Source organism: Anas platyrhynchos, chromosome 1 (genome assembly GCF_047663525.1).
Source record: "Anas platyrhynchos isolate ZD024472 breed Pekin duck chromosome 1, IASCAAS_PekinDuck_T2T, whole genome shotgun sequence".
NCBI classification, from domain to species: domain Eukaryota; kingdom Metazoa; phylum Chordata; class Aves; order Anseriformes; family Anatidae; genus Anas; species Anas platyrhynchos.
The window spans coordinates 175211886-175227934 of record NC_092587.1 but is presented as its reverse complement, the minus strand read 5'-3'; the positions used below and the strand labels follow the sequence as shown (position 1 = coordinate 175227934).

At 41.5% G+C, this 16049-nt stretch overlaps 1 protein-coding gene across 5 annotated transcripts in view; it reads left to right on the top strand.

Moving 5' to 3' along the window:
* The window catches only part of ELF1 (E74 like ETS transcription factor 1), a 73975-nt gene extending 57926 nt beyond the window's left edge, over positions 1-16049 (top strand). For all 5 annotated transcript variants that reach the window (XM_072032515.1, XM_027472439.3, XM_072032516.1 and 2 more), the window contains 4 exons: positions 2770-2853; positions 5518-5710; positions 6838-7305; positions 14379-16049. In XM_072032515.1, the coding sequence (XP_071888616.1) occupies positions 2770-2853; positions 5518-5710; positions 6838-7305; positions 14379-14997 (1364 nt within the window). In that variant the 3' untranslated portion in view covers positions 14998-16049. The remainder of the gene's footprint in view (positions 1-2769; positions 2854-5517; positions 5711-6837; positions 7306-14378) is intronic.

Genomic DNA, 16049 nt, shown 5'->3' with positions numbered 1-16049 from the left:
TGGAAGGACAAAGGGATGTCAGAGGAAGAGACTTGGATATTTGCTATATGAATTCCTTTAGTTCCACTTTTGCTAGTGCAAAGAAGTGTATCAATCTTTTTTCTTGTTTGATAAAAAATATTGTCAGGATAAACATCTCATTTTCTAAATATCACATCCATTTGGAACAGGAACGTCTAACCTGAAGTGTTTTTACAACCATGAAAATGGGAAAGTGGAAATAAAAATCATAAACCATTATCTGTACAAAACGATGGCAGCCCCTCTTAGCCTCCTGCACATTCTGCACCCTTCCTCTTTGTGAAATTCTCTCTTAAAAAGGAACGTAGTAATGTACTCTGACATGGAACAAATTCATGCTCTGTTGAACCAAAGGAGGAAGTGTGCTAACGCTTAATGTACTTTCAGTAAATATCTTCTTTTAAACAAAGGAAACATATCTTGTGTGTCTCTGCTAGCTGTGTTTGTGATAGTATCAGTGTATGAAGATTATAGCTCGCAGCGTCATCTAAAAACATCATCTTCAGTTATCTCTAGTCCACTTCTAGAGCACTAAAATCAATACCCTTCTGTAAACAAGTTTCGTATATGTCACTGATTTCTAATTTTGGATAAGTTTGTGGTAGAGGACTGTCCAGACGGCATGTCTTCAAGTAGTCTAGGTTGAGGTAAGAGGACCCAGAATTGCTGCAGCAGCAGAATTTGTATTTAGTAGCCTAGCTCATCTGTAATCAAAAGTGCGTTATATGTGAGCAGCACTTGTGCTTCCTGAAGCTGACCAGCAGTAATTAAGTCATGACTTAATTGAGACTTCATCCACTTCATTTGCTTTAAAACCCGCTCTCATTCAGACCCAGGTAATTAATTACATCAAAGGAACGCTCCCTACTCCTTGACTGCTTGTATTTACATGTGGGCAGGAGGGGGAACCAGATGAGCCCTGAACAGTCTTCCCATAATGTGTAAGGGGAGAAAAGTACTTACCCTGAGGGGTTTCCAGTGCCATAGTAGCTGACCTACGGAAGACTGACTTCTGGATGAACCCATAAAAGACTATAGGAGTGGCCTACAGAAAAATGACTCTTATTGAGCAACCTGGGCTGGTGGGAGGTGTCCCTGCCCATGGCAGGGGGTTGGAACCAGATGCTTTTTAAGGTCCCTTCCAACCCAAACCATTCTGTGTTTCTGTGACTTCGTCTAGACATTTTAGGGAAGGAAAAGAAAAAGGGATGTTTTTTGCAACCATTGATGGTCAGTGGTATAAAGATTCTAAAAATGTACTCCAGCAGTTCTTAATTGTTTTGTATGACCACGTATGACAAAACCAGTATTGTAGGATTTCTTCCCTCTGTTGTCATTCAAATCAAGGAAGGTGTTAATGGCCAAAGTGGTTAATGGCCAAAGCTGAACTTCGTGTCCCATGCTCAGTCATGAATCTTGTCTGAATTGAAGCAAGAAAATGAGAGGGCTCCATGCATTCCTCGTCTTCCCTCATGGTAGCTGTCAACCAGCTATCCCTCCTCCCATTCCTGTTTGGGGAAAAAAAAACAAAAGGGAGGGAGACAGAAAGGAAAAAGTGCAAAGGTAGACTTAGCAAGACTGCGAATGACAAAAGGTGAGAGTGCTCAAACCAGTCTATTTTATGACTTCTTAATAGATACCTGGAAATCTAAAACAAAGCAGACAGCCTGGGATGGCCTTAAGCATTTTAGTTGAGAGTTAGTGAAGCTCCCAATTCTGTGATTCTGTGCTTATTCTGCAGTTTTGTCTCTCGTATTAAGGAAGCCCCTAAAAACAAAACTGAAAGTGGAATGTCACTGTGATGGGGATGGCACAGACCTATTTGTCCTACCTCTGTAGAATGTAAACTCCTTTGGAAATGCAATAAGTAGAGAAAAAGAAAAATACTTTTCATTAGTATTTTTTTTATTTTTTTCTCTATTGAACGAGATCTAATGAAGGAAGAGGTTCAAGGTTTGATCTTGAAAAATACTTCAGTATGACCTAATTTTTTTATTCCACTCATGTTTACATAGTTGATTTCTCAACATTTTCAAATTCTTGTCATCACTTGTAACTAACTTCTTCCAGTCACCACACTAAACAGAGCAACCGTGTTTCTGGCTTTAAAAAGCAGAGTTTTTCAGAGCCACTTACTGGTTCTGCTGGACTTAAAAAAAAAAAACAAAAAAAAACAAACAACCAACTTTCTTTCCTTTACCTGTAGCCAGCACTGAGAAAGGAATAAGAAGGATCAGGACTGAGAAGTGTTTTCTTCACACGACCATGCAGTTGTCTTCTATCAGCGGGGACTTCCAGCCAATTAAATAATCAGACAGTGTTGTTTTATCCCTAAATTCCATTTTGGCAATGGCTGAACAAGATAGTTCTCTGTATTTAATTGGGCCTTTTCTATTGAAACTCTTCTGACCACAGTTTATAGCTTATTTTGCTCATCTCTTCTGCATTAAATGCTGTTAAGAGTACCTAAAAAGCCACGGAAGTTTCCAAGGCACACGGACTTTGGAAAAGTGAGCATAATTTTTACTATAAGCACAGTAAAATTATAGGGGAATCAATCATATTGCAGAAATTGAAAAAAACTCAGAACAGAACTGAATTCTTAAATGATTAAAAATTGAATCTTCTCTGAATAGAGAAAACAAGTATCTTTTTTTTTTTTTTAGATCTTTCCTTGTTCTTTTTTATTTATTTTCTTTTATTATTTTTTTTCGAATCTGAAGTTGATTCACTGGTGGTTTATTTCAGGGAAGAAGCCAAAACCCACTCGTCCTGAGTCCCCTACCACAACTCCAAACATATCTCTGAAAAAGAAAAACAAAGATGGAAAGGGTAAGTTCAAGGAGTTGTCACCAAAATTTTTTAAATGACTATTGTTTCTGACTGACACATGAAAAGGAACAGTTCACTAGTTTTCCTGTGATGTAAAAACAGGTCTTGTGTTCAAAGGCATTTAATTGTAAAATAAGTAATAAATAAATGAATAAATAAATGGTGGAAGAAACTTTTTTGTGAGATAACCCAGTTCCTAGGGAGAACGATACATTTCTCATCTCAGTTGCAAGGGTTCTTGGAAAATCCTTAACCCCCCACAGAGGCTGCTGCGTTTCAAGCGAAGTCGTGGGGAACTCTTTGCATTGTATTAGGGTTTCTTGGGATGTGGTTATGTTGACAGATGATCTTTGAAAACATTTTCCATCTGTGTGTGTCTAATTCTTCATGAGGAGATAATCAAGGCTGCCAGCTGGCAGTGGGAAGCACCAAGGCCTCAATTTTGAGGGAAGCTAGAAAGCTGCTAGAAGACTTGGGCAGACAGCTTGGGTTTTTGACACTTCTTCAATTCCTCTGTATTTGCTTTTGCAGAGAGATTTTCTACAATATGAGAAAAAATGTTTACAAGTAATAAATTTTTAAAAATCAAAAACTTGCTTTATTATTATTACTGTTGTTATTATTCAAGACCTGATTGTTAAATGAAACAAAAGAATCAGAGGAACCTCAAGGTAGTGCTGTCATGAAATAATGGAAAATATCAAAGCAGCCATCCACAAAGTTAAGCAGCAGAAGAGTCTTAAGCGTTTTGTTGCTTATAGCAAGGGTGCACAATAACGTTTGTCCATTGTTACAAAATTGTTAATTCAGAAGGAATTAAAAAGGAGTCTGTTGCCTGAAACCACGAAAAAAAGCTTCCACAAAAAGCGTAATTGTTCAGCATTTTGAGGAACACAGATTTGAAGCAAAAGGGATGTTAGTGCCATGGTATAGAAATAGCTACAAAGTTGTGTGTCTCTCAGTATCCACAATGTCCCCTGGAGGAGAACGTGTATGTTAAAATACCAACTCCTTCATTTAATTATTCAATGCAATGCATGGAGCAAATTGTGAGTTTTCTACATCTTTCTTCTTCAGCTGTGACTCACAGGAGGTTAAAAACCCTGCCTGTGAGTAAACCAGCCAGGGTTGTCGCAGGCAGTCCCTCTTCACAGTGATTTTCAGTGGCAGATTTTCAGTCTGCCTTCATGCAGCAAAGCATTTTCAGTCTAGACTACAACAAAAGCACCCTGGATTAGCTGGGAAGTGGCTGGGAATGCTCTCGGTCCTGGCTGATGTTGTGTCCTGCCTGAGCAGTCTTAACCTTTGCCTTTGGGCTGTCTGAAGGCAAACAGGCTGACGTTTCTGACATTTTCAGCTAAGCTGGAAGACATTTGTTGCAAAGCCAGCCAGCTTGGTTTTTATCTTCCCTCCAGAGATGTTCACTTTTAGAGTTTCCACCTTCTGCAGGAGCTGTTGGGGTTTTGTACTGTCAGGGTTGATGACATGGCTGAATATTTGCGAGTCCCTTATAATGGGAGCTGGCTGGGTTAACTGACCAACCCAGAACATTGTTGTGGGCAATAATTCAACTATGGAGATTATAATACAGTAGTTTGGGAGTCTGAAGAGTTTGTAGGACACCTCCTCTAATTTACACAAAATTCAGACTTGTGGCCGTGCAGGTTGAGAAGACAGCAGAATGAAGCTGAAGCTAACAGCAGAGATCCTGTTGTGTTCTCATTCACTGGGCATCATTTTTTTTGTGAAACTGCAGAAATCTGCACATACTGACTGTCCTTTCTGTGTTTTTGCATAGGAGATAATTTCACACAAGAGGTTTTCTCCTTTTTCAGATGAACAATGTCTCACTAAAAAGCTTTTGTACAGCTTCAACTGTCCAAAGGGATGTCAAACACTGGTAGCCTTAGGATAAAACAAAAACAAAAACAAAAACACAAATTTAGGCTCTTTGAAACAAACAAACAAACAAACACCCAACCTTTGTGAACTTTATTCTCCAAGGTTTGCTACCTTGGTTTACACCAATGATTGCCTCCATATAAATCTAGTTGTTAAAAGGAAGGCTTTTGTTCAGCTTTCTGTAGGCCAGTCACCTCACTTCAGCAAACTCTTTGAGCAGGGGCTTAACTTTCCAGCTACAGAGGATGGACCTGTTCAGGTAGAGTAGTTAGTGACTGCTTTTATCCAGATGAGGCATGAGAGAAGCATGGGAGGTGAATGCTGTGTAAAAAGGGTTGTGAGGCATTGGAATGGGCTGCCCAGGGAAGTGGTGGACTCACCAACCCTGGAGGTCTTTAAAAGACATTTAGATGTAGAGCTCAGTGATGTGGTTTAGTGGAGGACTGGTTAGTGTTAGGTCAGAGGTTGGACTGGGTGATCTTGGAGGTCTCTCCCAACCTGGATAATGCAGTGATTGGAATGGGATGTCATAGCTTGACTGACACCCAGCTCTGTAGGTTGCAGGCAGGATGTTTGGGCACCAGATTAAAATAACTAACAAGAATTTCTTCCCATGCCCTCTGTCACTATTTCCTAGTGTTAATGATTTATTACAGCGCATTCATAAGCATACCAGCTTCTTAATGTTTAGGATATTTAACTCATTAATAAAATATGGTCAACTAACATGTCTTTCTGTTTCCTGCAATACTTTTATTTTAGGAAATACGATTTATCTCTGGGAGTTCTTACTAGCACTGCTCCAGGACAAAGCTACGTGTCCTAAATATATCAAATGGACTCAAAGAGAGAAGGGCATTTTCAAACTAGTTGATTCCAAGGCTGTTTCCAGGTTGTGGGGAAAACACAAAAACAAACCTGACATGAATTATGAAACAATGGGTAGAGCACTCAGGTATGTGCATTTTTAATAATACTGTCCTTGTTGCCATAGTGTTTGCATGCATTGAATGTCATATCTCATTTGTGTAACAACAGTAATGAATTAGTGTGCTGTCAGCTCGGGAAATAAAGAAGTTATTCCAGCAAAATAAATAAGCAAAAAGTAACCCTTACTAACCGAAACCTCAAATCAGTCACCTGCAGTTTCAGCTTGGATGTGTTCAGTGCTGCTGCTGAGCGTATGTCTTTACAATCAGCCCCAAAACCAGACTGAAGGTTCTGAGTGTGGCAAGCCTTTTATGTAAAATTTTAATCTCCTTTCTCAAAAAAAAAAAACAACTAAATTTGGGTATATTAGAGTTAATGAATTGATTTCTCCCCATGGCAAATGATCCAATTCCCAGTGGGAAATACAGTTTTATAATTCAGGCTTGCACGTGCTTCTGTGGACTTGTGTGTGCAGTTTTAAAACATCCTATCATTTGCAGATTGGATTTTTTTTCTTCTTGTGCAGAAAAGGCTGCAAAATAAGTAGACACCCATGAGTGTGGGTGATGCAGGCTTCAGCCTTAACTGCTGATTGAGAATTGTCTGGCTGAGCAGCTCTTTATTTCTCTTCAACTCCTTTCACCCCTCACCTCGGTATGCCTAATTTTTAATTGTCATACTGATTTGCAAATATAACTGAAGTAGAACTCTCCTGTCCTGTTCTCTTTGCTGTCTTGTAGTTAAAATGGCTGTATGTGCTCACCGGGGAGTAAGCACAAATTCAGGTAAATTAAAGGATTGGATGACTTGAGGAGAATGAGAAGTTTCATAGGACTTTAAAGCAGTATTCATTTATAGCAGCGCTGCCAAATCACAGAGCTCTTCTATTTCTCTTCAGTGTTATCCGATGTTGAAATTAAATGGATAGAGGAAACACCATTAAAAAGTGTCATTTGAGGAAAAAATGTGCTATTAATTTGGACACTCCTTTGTAATCACAAAACTAGGCAGATAAAATATTAAACCTTAAGCCCCTTCTTCCTTGTTGCTGCTGGTGTAATTTACTGCTTTTTTTTTTTTCTGTGTTTTTTATTTAGTTAGGGGTTTTGCAAAAACACTCTTAACTTCTTGATGTATGTTTGCTTTTGACAGATATTATTACCAAAGAGGAATACTGGCCAAAGTAGAAGGTCAGCGCCTAGTGTATCAATTTAAAGAAATGCCAAAAGATCTCGTCTATATAGATGATGAGGATGCAAGCCCTAGCACTGAGTCATCAGATTCAACTTTGCTCTCAACTCCTGTGGCCAGTAGAAACCAGTCGAGCAGATCTAGAGCGTCTGCGAACGCTGGGACAAAGGGAGGATCCACCACAGTCCTAAAAACAGGAAATTCGAAGCCTGCGAAGCTTAAGGAGCCCGTAGAAGTGGTACAGCAGCAGACACCTGGCTTGACTTCGGAAGTTTTGAGGACAATGCAGTCTACGCAGCCAGTACATCCCACGCAGCTTTTTCGGACAGTTCACGTAATGCAGCCATTGCAGTCCATCACGGAAGGACAAGCGGCTGTAAGCAGTAACGTCGCAGACGAAACGTTAAATCCCTCAGTCCAGAATATAAGGTAAGAAAATGTCGAGAAAATAAATGTATGAACAAGAATAAATTCTCTGGAAGGTGGCTAGGTAAACTAGTTTCTTGGTTGTGCTTCAGAAAAATGACTCGTCTTGCAGTTGAGTTCAAGAGAAACAGATGCTGTGCAGGTGATCCTGGTACATGTACACTCATAAATGCTCTGTCTTTCATGGAGGGAAGCACACCTTTCCTGTGGGATTAGGCCTGATGCAATCCTTTAGAAAGTAAGAATATTCACCTTTTATTTAAAGTTGGTATCATCAGTTCTGTCCTGCAGCAGAGACAGGATTTTCCTGGCTCTGCTTTTTCACAGCCTGGTGTCTTTGCTTTTGGATTATATATGGTGCATCTGGAAGATCCCATCAAAAAGACTTACCTTCTTGCTTAATTCTTTTTGTGATAAAGTTGTCATCTCTTTCATCTCTGCTATTGTCCTCAGTTACAACAGGGAAAAGCTCGGTTATCTACTCAGGTGTTTTGCTGCTGTTAAAAGAACACGTTACTTTGATTTTAGAAAACAATTAACAGAATAACCGCATGGGAGTCTGGCTCCTGAAGTAGTCTGCAGTTACAAGTCATGCTTCCGTGCTTAATTTGTAAGTAAGCTGGCTAATAGTACACAGCATTTCAGCATCATCACTGCTTTGCACCTACATGCACAGTGTGAGTAGCATCCTAAATGGAGAGGCTTCAGAAACAGTCGCTCAAGCCTTGTTTTACCATCCCCTGATGGGAGCTCCTTCATTTCCACTGACTGCAAAAGACCTAAACCAAATGTTCTTGTAATCTTGGCCCTCCTCAGCAGGAGTGTCAGAATTGTACGTGGTGATTCTGGACCTGGAACACAGCAGTTTCACAAAAGCTTTAGGAAGAACTTCTTTACCGAAAGGGTTGTGAGGTATTGGAATGGGCTGCCCAGGGAAGTGGTGGAGTCACCAACCCTGGAGGTCTTTAAAAGACGTTTAGATGTAGAGCTTAGTGGCATGGTTTAGTGGAGGACTTGTTAGTGTTAGGTCAGAGGTTGGACTCAGAGATCTTGGAGGTCTCTTCCAACCTAGACGATTGTGATTCTGTGCACAATTCAGGAGATGCACATTCTTAATGAATTATGAACTTTTTTTTTTTCCTGGGATTTGCTCTGTTAAGGTCACTGTTTGAAGGGTTATTGTGTTGTGCTGCAAAATGTCAGTAATGCATTTTTCCTGCTCCCTTGCTCTGTTCTCTCCTTTGAAAATTACATACAGAGCCACCAGTAGGTCTGAAGTGGTACTGAGCATCTGGGGTTAACGGCAGAATGTTGTCAGATGGAAATAAGTAATGGCATTAATGAGATCAAATAATTACTTCGTTTTTAATGAATAAATTTTGCTCTCTCACCTCTGCTACTAGAGGGCTGTTGTAAAAGCCAGTCAATTATTAAAACTGTACTTACATATGAAAGGAAGATAGATGAAGGAAAATCCAGAGTATCATTAACAGTTTGTTCAGAGAGAACTAAAACTGCCTGGATCAGCTTTCAGTGACTGATATGATAGAATCAATAGGAAGCATTTTAGGAGATAACCAAGTGGCTGAGGAAACTGAAGAGTTTCCATTTATATAAAGGAAATGACAAACCAAGACTTCAGCTTCAATCAACAAAATATATACGTTCTCTCTTCTTTCTTTGGGATATAAAAAAAAAAAATTTTTCACTGGTCTTTCTAGTTCGGATCCCAGTGTTTGTTTTTCCGTAAGAATGATGGAATGGCTTTCATTCATGTTGCAGTGTGAAAAAACCATTCTGAAAGAGAAACTCAATAAAGTGAGGTTAATAAAGGTTGTGAGGGATTAAATACATTGAGCCAAAAAAGCAAAAATCCTTTTCATGGTTACTGACAGGCACAGTACAACAAAGCGGCAGGAGTTACCATTTTTAAGCAGAGAATACCTGTTTCCATTTGTCTTTCGATTATAAATGCCTAAGTTGAAATAAAATTGTGTTTTCCTTATTATTCTAATGAACTAGAATTCGCTCAAGAAGCATGTAGGGGAGGGGAAGGTTAGACGTCATCAGAAGTTTCTGTAAAAGTTGTTCTCTAATTACCTGATCTCCAATTACCTGCAAGTTGTAATAAAGTGACTGGGTTAATAACAGTGAAAGGAAATGAGTACGGGCACGACTGAAGCTGTGCAGGACCATTTAAGTCAGGAGGAAAATATTATTAAACATAAAGAGTGAGAGAGTATAGCAATTTAGAGAATTAAATGGCTCTGGGCTAGATGTATTTTAGATTATATATCAGAAACAATATCAACAGTATAGATGCATAGATCTGGTTATACAGACAGAAGTAAAAATGATAGTAACAAACAGAGTATCTGTTCATCCCAAGCTTTGCAAAGCTGCACGGTGGCATTATGGCCTGCTTTGCACTGCCGTATTTCGCGGTTAGACTTTGGGCAACAGGCTGGGGAGGGGAGAAAGTGGCAGGGCTGATGCACAGGAGACGTTTGAGTGAAATAAAAGCTGTGGAAAGCTCACAGCTCTGTGGTGCTTCAGTTCTGCTGTGTAACTTTAACGTTGTTCCATGATGGCTTCAATGGCACATCTCCCAGCCGTGATGACCAAGTATCTGGGATGAAAATAAAAGAAAAAAGATGCGTTGGACCCTTCCAGTGCAATTCAATTACTGACTGTACAGAAGTCTTCTTGATGAAGCAAGTACTAAGGTGTTTGAGCTGTTAGAGTGGAAAAAAAGTAAACAGTTGTGTGTTTACAAGCTTTTAAACAGGATGAACCAAGGTGCTGATGAGTCCTGCGCAATCATTGCCCGCTCCAGGCTCTAAAAATACCATTTATGCCCTCTATTTTTGCTCGGTTTCAATCCGCACGCTTCAAAATAAAACTAACCACATACAGCAGAGAAAATACTGAAGGGGGGGGAGGTTAAAACAATTGGCTTCTTAACACTTAGCTGTAAGTGACAGGAACGTGCATGTCCTCTTGGTAAAAGAACTCTATCTGGAGGCTGCTGCTCAGGGTTTGTGGCACCGTCCTGTCCCTGTGCCAGCTGGCACGGCCAGGTGAAGTCTGCTCCTGGAGCCACCGGCCCTGGGGGTGCTCAAGGAAAGGCTGGATGTGGTGCTTGGGGACATGGCTGGGGACAAGCAGAAGGGTGACAATGTAGTGCTTAGGAAATGGGGCAGGGTCACGCCATTTAAACCAGGGTTTGCTGACCAGGAAAAGCATTGAGGACCTTGGATGGGAATACTCCGGATTGCAACCTCGCTGTTGCTCTGGCTCGGTAAATTTCCAGTTGTGTAACTGGGAGCTGAATTTGGCGTCCTGTTTCCAGTGATAGGACAAACATAAAATGCCTCTCTGGATGAGTATTCCAGTTTTATATTTTCCCAATGAGCTGGCTTTGTAAAGGAAAATCTCTTTGAATTTTGCGCGTGTAAAATCGCTCAGTTTAAACCAGAGTAACTCACACAGGTGCTCTGTTTTACACCGGTGTTTTACTGGGATAATCGTGGAATTTGGAGGCACTGAAGTAGTCTTGGGATTCAGCTCCACGTTCATTGGGCCATTTGGAGTGTAAAGGGTCTACTACACCATGATTCAGCCCCAGCTTTCTTCTTGACCTTTTTGCAGCCTTTGGGGTAGAAGCTGTTGCAGGAATTCATCCCAGAGGTGCTACATGCATGGACCACAGCGGTGAGATCCTCATTCAAGAGGAGGAGAAAGGGGCTGAAGGTGAATTCGTGGTTTTTTCCCTCTCTGCAGTCACTGTGCTCGAACTTGCCTGAGCACACAGACACATAGAGGCAGTCTGGCACCGTCCTGCTGAGGCTTTGCATTGACCATCTGCTTTCCTATATCCAGTCCTTTTTCCTGGAATAGGAACATGATCCGCATCTGCCCGAGGTCAGCTGATGTTGTAGCCCACCTGCTGAATGAAAGCCTTCACGGGTGGCAGTCTGGGCAAAGAGCTCACCGGGCTTCTGGGATGGGGATGTGGCCAAAGGAATGGGATGCCTGCTGAGGTCTCCTGGATAATCAGAAACATCTCCTGGCTGTTTTGTGGGAGGCCTCTCTTTCACCAGCCAGCATCAGAGCACGTTTTGCCTCCGTTTGCAGTTCAAGTGTCTACAAGAAGCTCTCCTTTAGCCCACAAGAGGCTAAAGCTCCTCAGGACGTCCTTATGATAGAGCCAACTTCTGCCAAGGCAAAGCCTCCAGGGCAAACTTCCCATTTCGAGCTGAATTTCTGCAGCTGAGACGAGTTTTGCTTCAGCCCGTTTCCGTGGCGGGTAGAAAGAAAGCTGCTGAAGGCAGAAGGGGCTTAAAGGCGATCTGGAGAGATCTTTTTGTTTCACCCCACCCCACCCCTTGGCCTCCCTCACTCTTCCTGTGCTGACAGTGAGCTGTCTGTAACTAGCGAGCTGAACAAATGGGGAAAGTCCCTGGAAATTGGCCTGTTCATCTCAAGGCCATTATTTCCCCAATAGCTGTGGATTAAATGTTGTCTGTGCTGGGAAGGGAATTCTCCTCTTCCTTTTCTCCGTGTATTTCTTCCTATTGCCTTGTTTCTTCCTTGTTGTGCTGTGAGACGCTTTGTGTACTCTGGCTTGTGACTTCAGCTCTGTTCTGTGTCTTCTCCTTTTCTCTTGTTTCATAAATTTTTCATAAATCGTCATGAATAAACTCGTTTCTCCTTCCTGTTGCCACTCAGTGTTGTGTGTGTGTGTGCATACACACGTTTATGTGTGTGTGTGTATAATCTCTGTACCTTGACTGGAGAAAACAGAGCGTCTGAAATAAGCTATTAACCTTGGTATGGGATGTACTTTCACGAGACATAAAATAGCTTAACATCAACACAAAAACAATGGCAGTGTGCTACGAAAAACACTTTGGTTCAGTCCTCTCAGAGCACCCAGCACTTTGCAGAATACCCTCTGATTGATGAGATCCATTTTGCAGTTTTTGAGGTCATTATTTACAGCCCTGTAACAGGTAGAATCTTCCATTTCTATTTTATTTCAAAACTAAACACCCAAAGAACAAGAGGGTATTGTCCAAGTAATACTTGCATATACAGCTTCAGCTGCTGCTTTTCAAACTTTAACCTGTTGAGATTATTTTAATCCTTCAGATTTAAGTAAGTTGCACCACGGATTGAGGAACTGGCTTGGTATCCGAGAGCTTGGATTGAGCTGTGACATTCTGATTTTGCTGCAAGTTCATTTAACTGTTGGTAATTTACTTAGTTTTTAAAAAGTGAGTGGATGCCCTCCTCCTGTCACTGGTTCTGGCGTGGGTATTTGTGATTGTTCTGGCAAGCTCCTGGGGGAATTACTGGAAAAGAATCAGCACTGGTGACCCTTAGCAGACTCGGTGAGCCTTGGTGGTGTCATTCTGAGCCTCGTGTTTCAAGCTCCGCTGCGTGTACTTGCTGTGCATCACCAGGTTCTCCAGAACTTGGAAAAAAAACAGAAGTGATCATTTCAGCTGGTGCTTCATCTCCTTGCAAGCCCGTTTCTGTGAGCATCTTCCTTGGGCTCCCTCTAGTTGTGTGTAAGAGGAGCTCAATACGGAGCTTAGCAACTGCCCCTCTGCGCTCTGCTGTCAGCAGCATCAAATTTTGTGTCCCAGCTGGATAGGCTGGGTGATGAGACGTGTGTGGGAGCCTCATGGGCTCGTATTTGGGTTTGCTACAGCATCACTCCTGGGTACTGCTGACTTCCTAGAGAAAGAGAAAGCTACAGGTGTGGATTTTATTCCTACCAAGCCACCCGGGAGGTGGGGAAAGGCTCGCCTGCAGCAGGGACCGGCAGCCAGGGGTTGTTGAGGGAAGAGCTAAGAGCTTTGAGCCTGGTGCCAGCTGGGTTTCTGGAGCTGCTCTTGCTGGGAGGGCTGGGAAATCCTCTGCAAATGTTCCTTCACCTGTCTCTGATGCTGCACGAAGAGGGAGTGCAGCTCCCTGTGTGGCTGGAGTAGCAAGCAGCAGTATCTGCAGCCACATCTCCCCCTCACTTCAGGTTCTGAATACACTGAGTCTGATCCGACAGGTCAGTGGCCAAATGCTGGAAAGCAGGGATTTCACAGAGCTGTGGAAAAAGGGGGAGTACCTGGGTAGGAGGACTACAGAAAAGAGGACATCCCACGATAGGTATATCTGTGCAATCCTTACAGCGTGCTGTATCGTGCATGGACTTGAAAGTACAGATGTTGAAGGTAGGTTGGTTTCTGTCTGAAGTAATTTCAGAGAAATGAGCTAGGAGGAGGAGGAGATGGTTATTTTTGTTTTCATCCAGCATCAAATACATGTATGTTCAAGAAAATACAAGTAAGAGCATAAGACTGGAAAATTGGAGGAGGACAGGCAGGAGAAACCATTGGAGAGGAGCAGGAATGTTAGAGAGAACTCTGCAGAACAAGCAAGAGGAAAAAAAAAAAAAAGATTGTTAGAGGGAGAATGATGGTTTGGAGCAAGCTGCAGTAGGGTTTTGGAGCAGGGTTTTTCCCTTCCTTTTTCCCTTCCTTCAGTGGAAATCATTTGCTTTGCAGGCAGTGTGTTGTGGGTTTTAGATAGATGCATGTTTTTAAACCGAGGTATGTTGCATGACTGAGCCGTGTGTGTTTCAGCCGCGTCTCTGAATCACCACTTTCCACTTTCCACTGCTGTTTGTATACGTCAGCGACGTGGCCGCTCAGCATCCAACTTCGCAGAGGTCTAGTGGGTCGTGCTCGTGCTGTCTGTTGGTGCTTGAGATGGAGGTCTGGGATGCAGTTCCCAGGCTTTCTCGTGAGCTGCCAAATGTCCCAAAGGCAGGCTGTTGAGTTTGGCGCTGGTAGCGTTGCTCATACAGAATACCCTCACCCTGGGGGCTGTGTTGCTGAATGCAGGGGTCAGGCCCGGTTTTTGTTTTGTTAACAAAGTGACTGCTTCCCCTTTTGCAATCTTCAGATGGATGTTCATGACGCCACATAATTTTTCAACAGTGAACCTCTAATTATTTTTTAAGACTCAGCATGGAAGTGTTCTGACCCTGTCATCTTTTCTGATCCTAACAGGACTTTACAGACTCCGACCCAAGTTCCAGTGGTTGTTTCTCCTGGAAATCAGCAGCTGCATACTGTAACACTCCAGACGGTGCCTCTTACCACGGTGATAGCCAGCACAGACCCAGCCTCGTCAGCAACACCCCAAAAGTTTATTTTACAAGCCATTCCTACTTCCCAGCCCATGACAGTTCTTAAAGAAAACGTCATGCTGCAGTCTCAGAAGCCAGTCTCGCCTTCCTCCTCAATCGTGTTGAGCCCAGCACAAGTTCAGCAGGTTCTCACCAGCAGCGTGCAGACAATTTGCAATGGCACAGTCAACATGGCTTCGTCTCCTTCCTTCACCGCCACGACCCCAGTGGTAACTTTTTCACCCAGCAGTTCACAGGTGGTCGCTCATCCGTCTGGCACAGTGATCACCTCGGTTATTAAAGCGCCAGAAACGAAACAGATCGGCGTGCAAGGAGCACTGAAAGAAGAAGACAGTGACAAACTAGATGATACTGAGCAGTCGGAGCAGAGGTTTCAGCAGCAGCCGTTTGTGATGGTAGTATCCAGTTCAAATGGTTTCCCATCTAACGTGCAAGTGAAGCAAGAAGATGAGCCATTGGAACCAAATTCATATCAATAATTTTTTTTAAAAAAAGACCCTGTGGATGATTATTTTCATAAATGTGATGGGACCTTTTCACTTATGTATATATGATTTGATTCAGAAGCAAGATGTTATAAAGCTACTTAATTTCTGCAGATAATTGTTAGAAATCATGCTTTAGAACGGATTTTGATTTCCTGTTAATTGCTAAATGTTATCATATAAATAAAATTATATATTACTCGTTTCAAAATACAGGCATGAAGGAACATGCTTTTTTATTCTATGAAGACTTTCTCAAAGTTTCAGACTTCTTTCTTACTGTACGTTTTCAGCGTGTTGCTGATTTACATTGCAGTAACATTATTATAACCTTTTCTGTTTAATCTAGACATGTATCACTTAACTTTTGAAGCAACAGTTACTTTTAATGGGACATTTTCATTCCATGTGTATGAATTTTTATGATCAAGTATCTGTTTCATAGCGGTGAATTTACATCAGTTTTAGACTCTGATAACCAGGTATCCTCTTGCATTTTTTTTTGCAGCACAAGCTCTTGTGTGTGCAAAATTGAATATACACTCCTATTGAGAGTACAAAAAACATTTATTCCAGTAATGGACAATGCCATGTCTATATTTTATACGGAAACATCAGATATATTTAATTACAGAAGCTAACGGCATCACTACAGGTGCAGATGTTTCATGCCATTTTGTGACTATGAAGCTTAACAATCTTGCTTTCTACTTCAGATTATTTTGTAAGGGGGGAGGGAAATGAAATATATACAATTTATGCAGGTGTTCTGAGATTAATACTTCTAAGAGTTCTTTTTTTGATTGTAAATAATGTACATTCAATGTCACAAGGAAGTTTTTTCAGCTAATTTGTTTCCATACAAATTTTTGATAGATGCAAATAAGATCATTATGTTTAGAGGTCTAATGTTATATGTATTCATATTACAGAGTGAATTTGTATTTAAAGACAAATTTTTAAATGATGGAGCCCTCTGAACCTTGGGTCCTTGCCTTTTGTATTTTTAATTGGTTTATTATGAAAATAAATCAAGCGGAAAAACA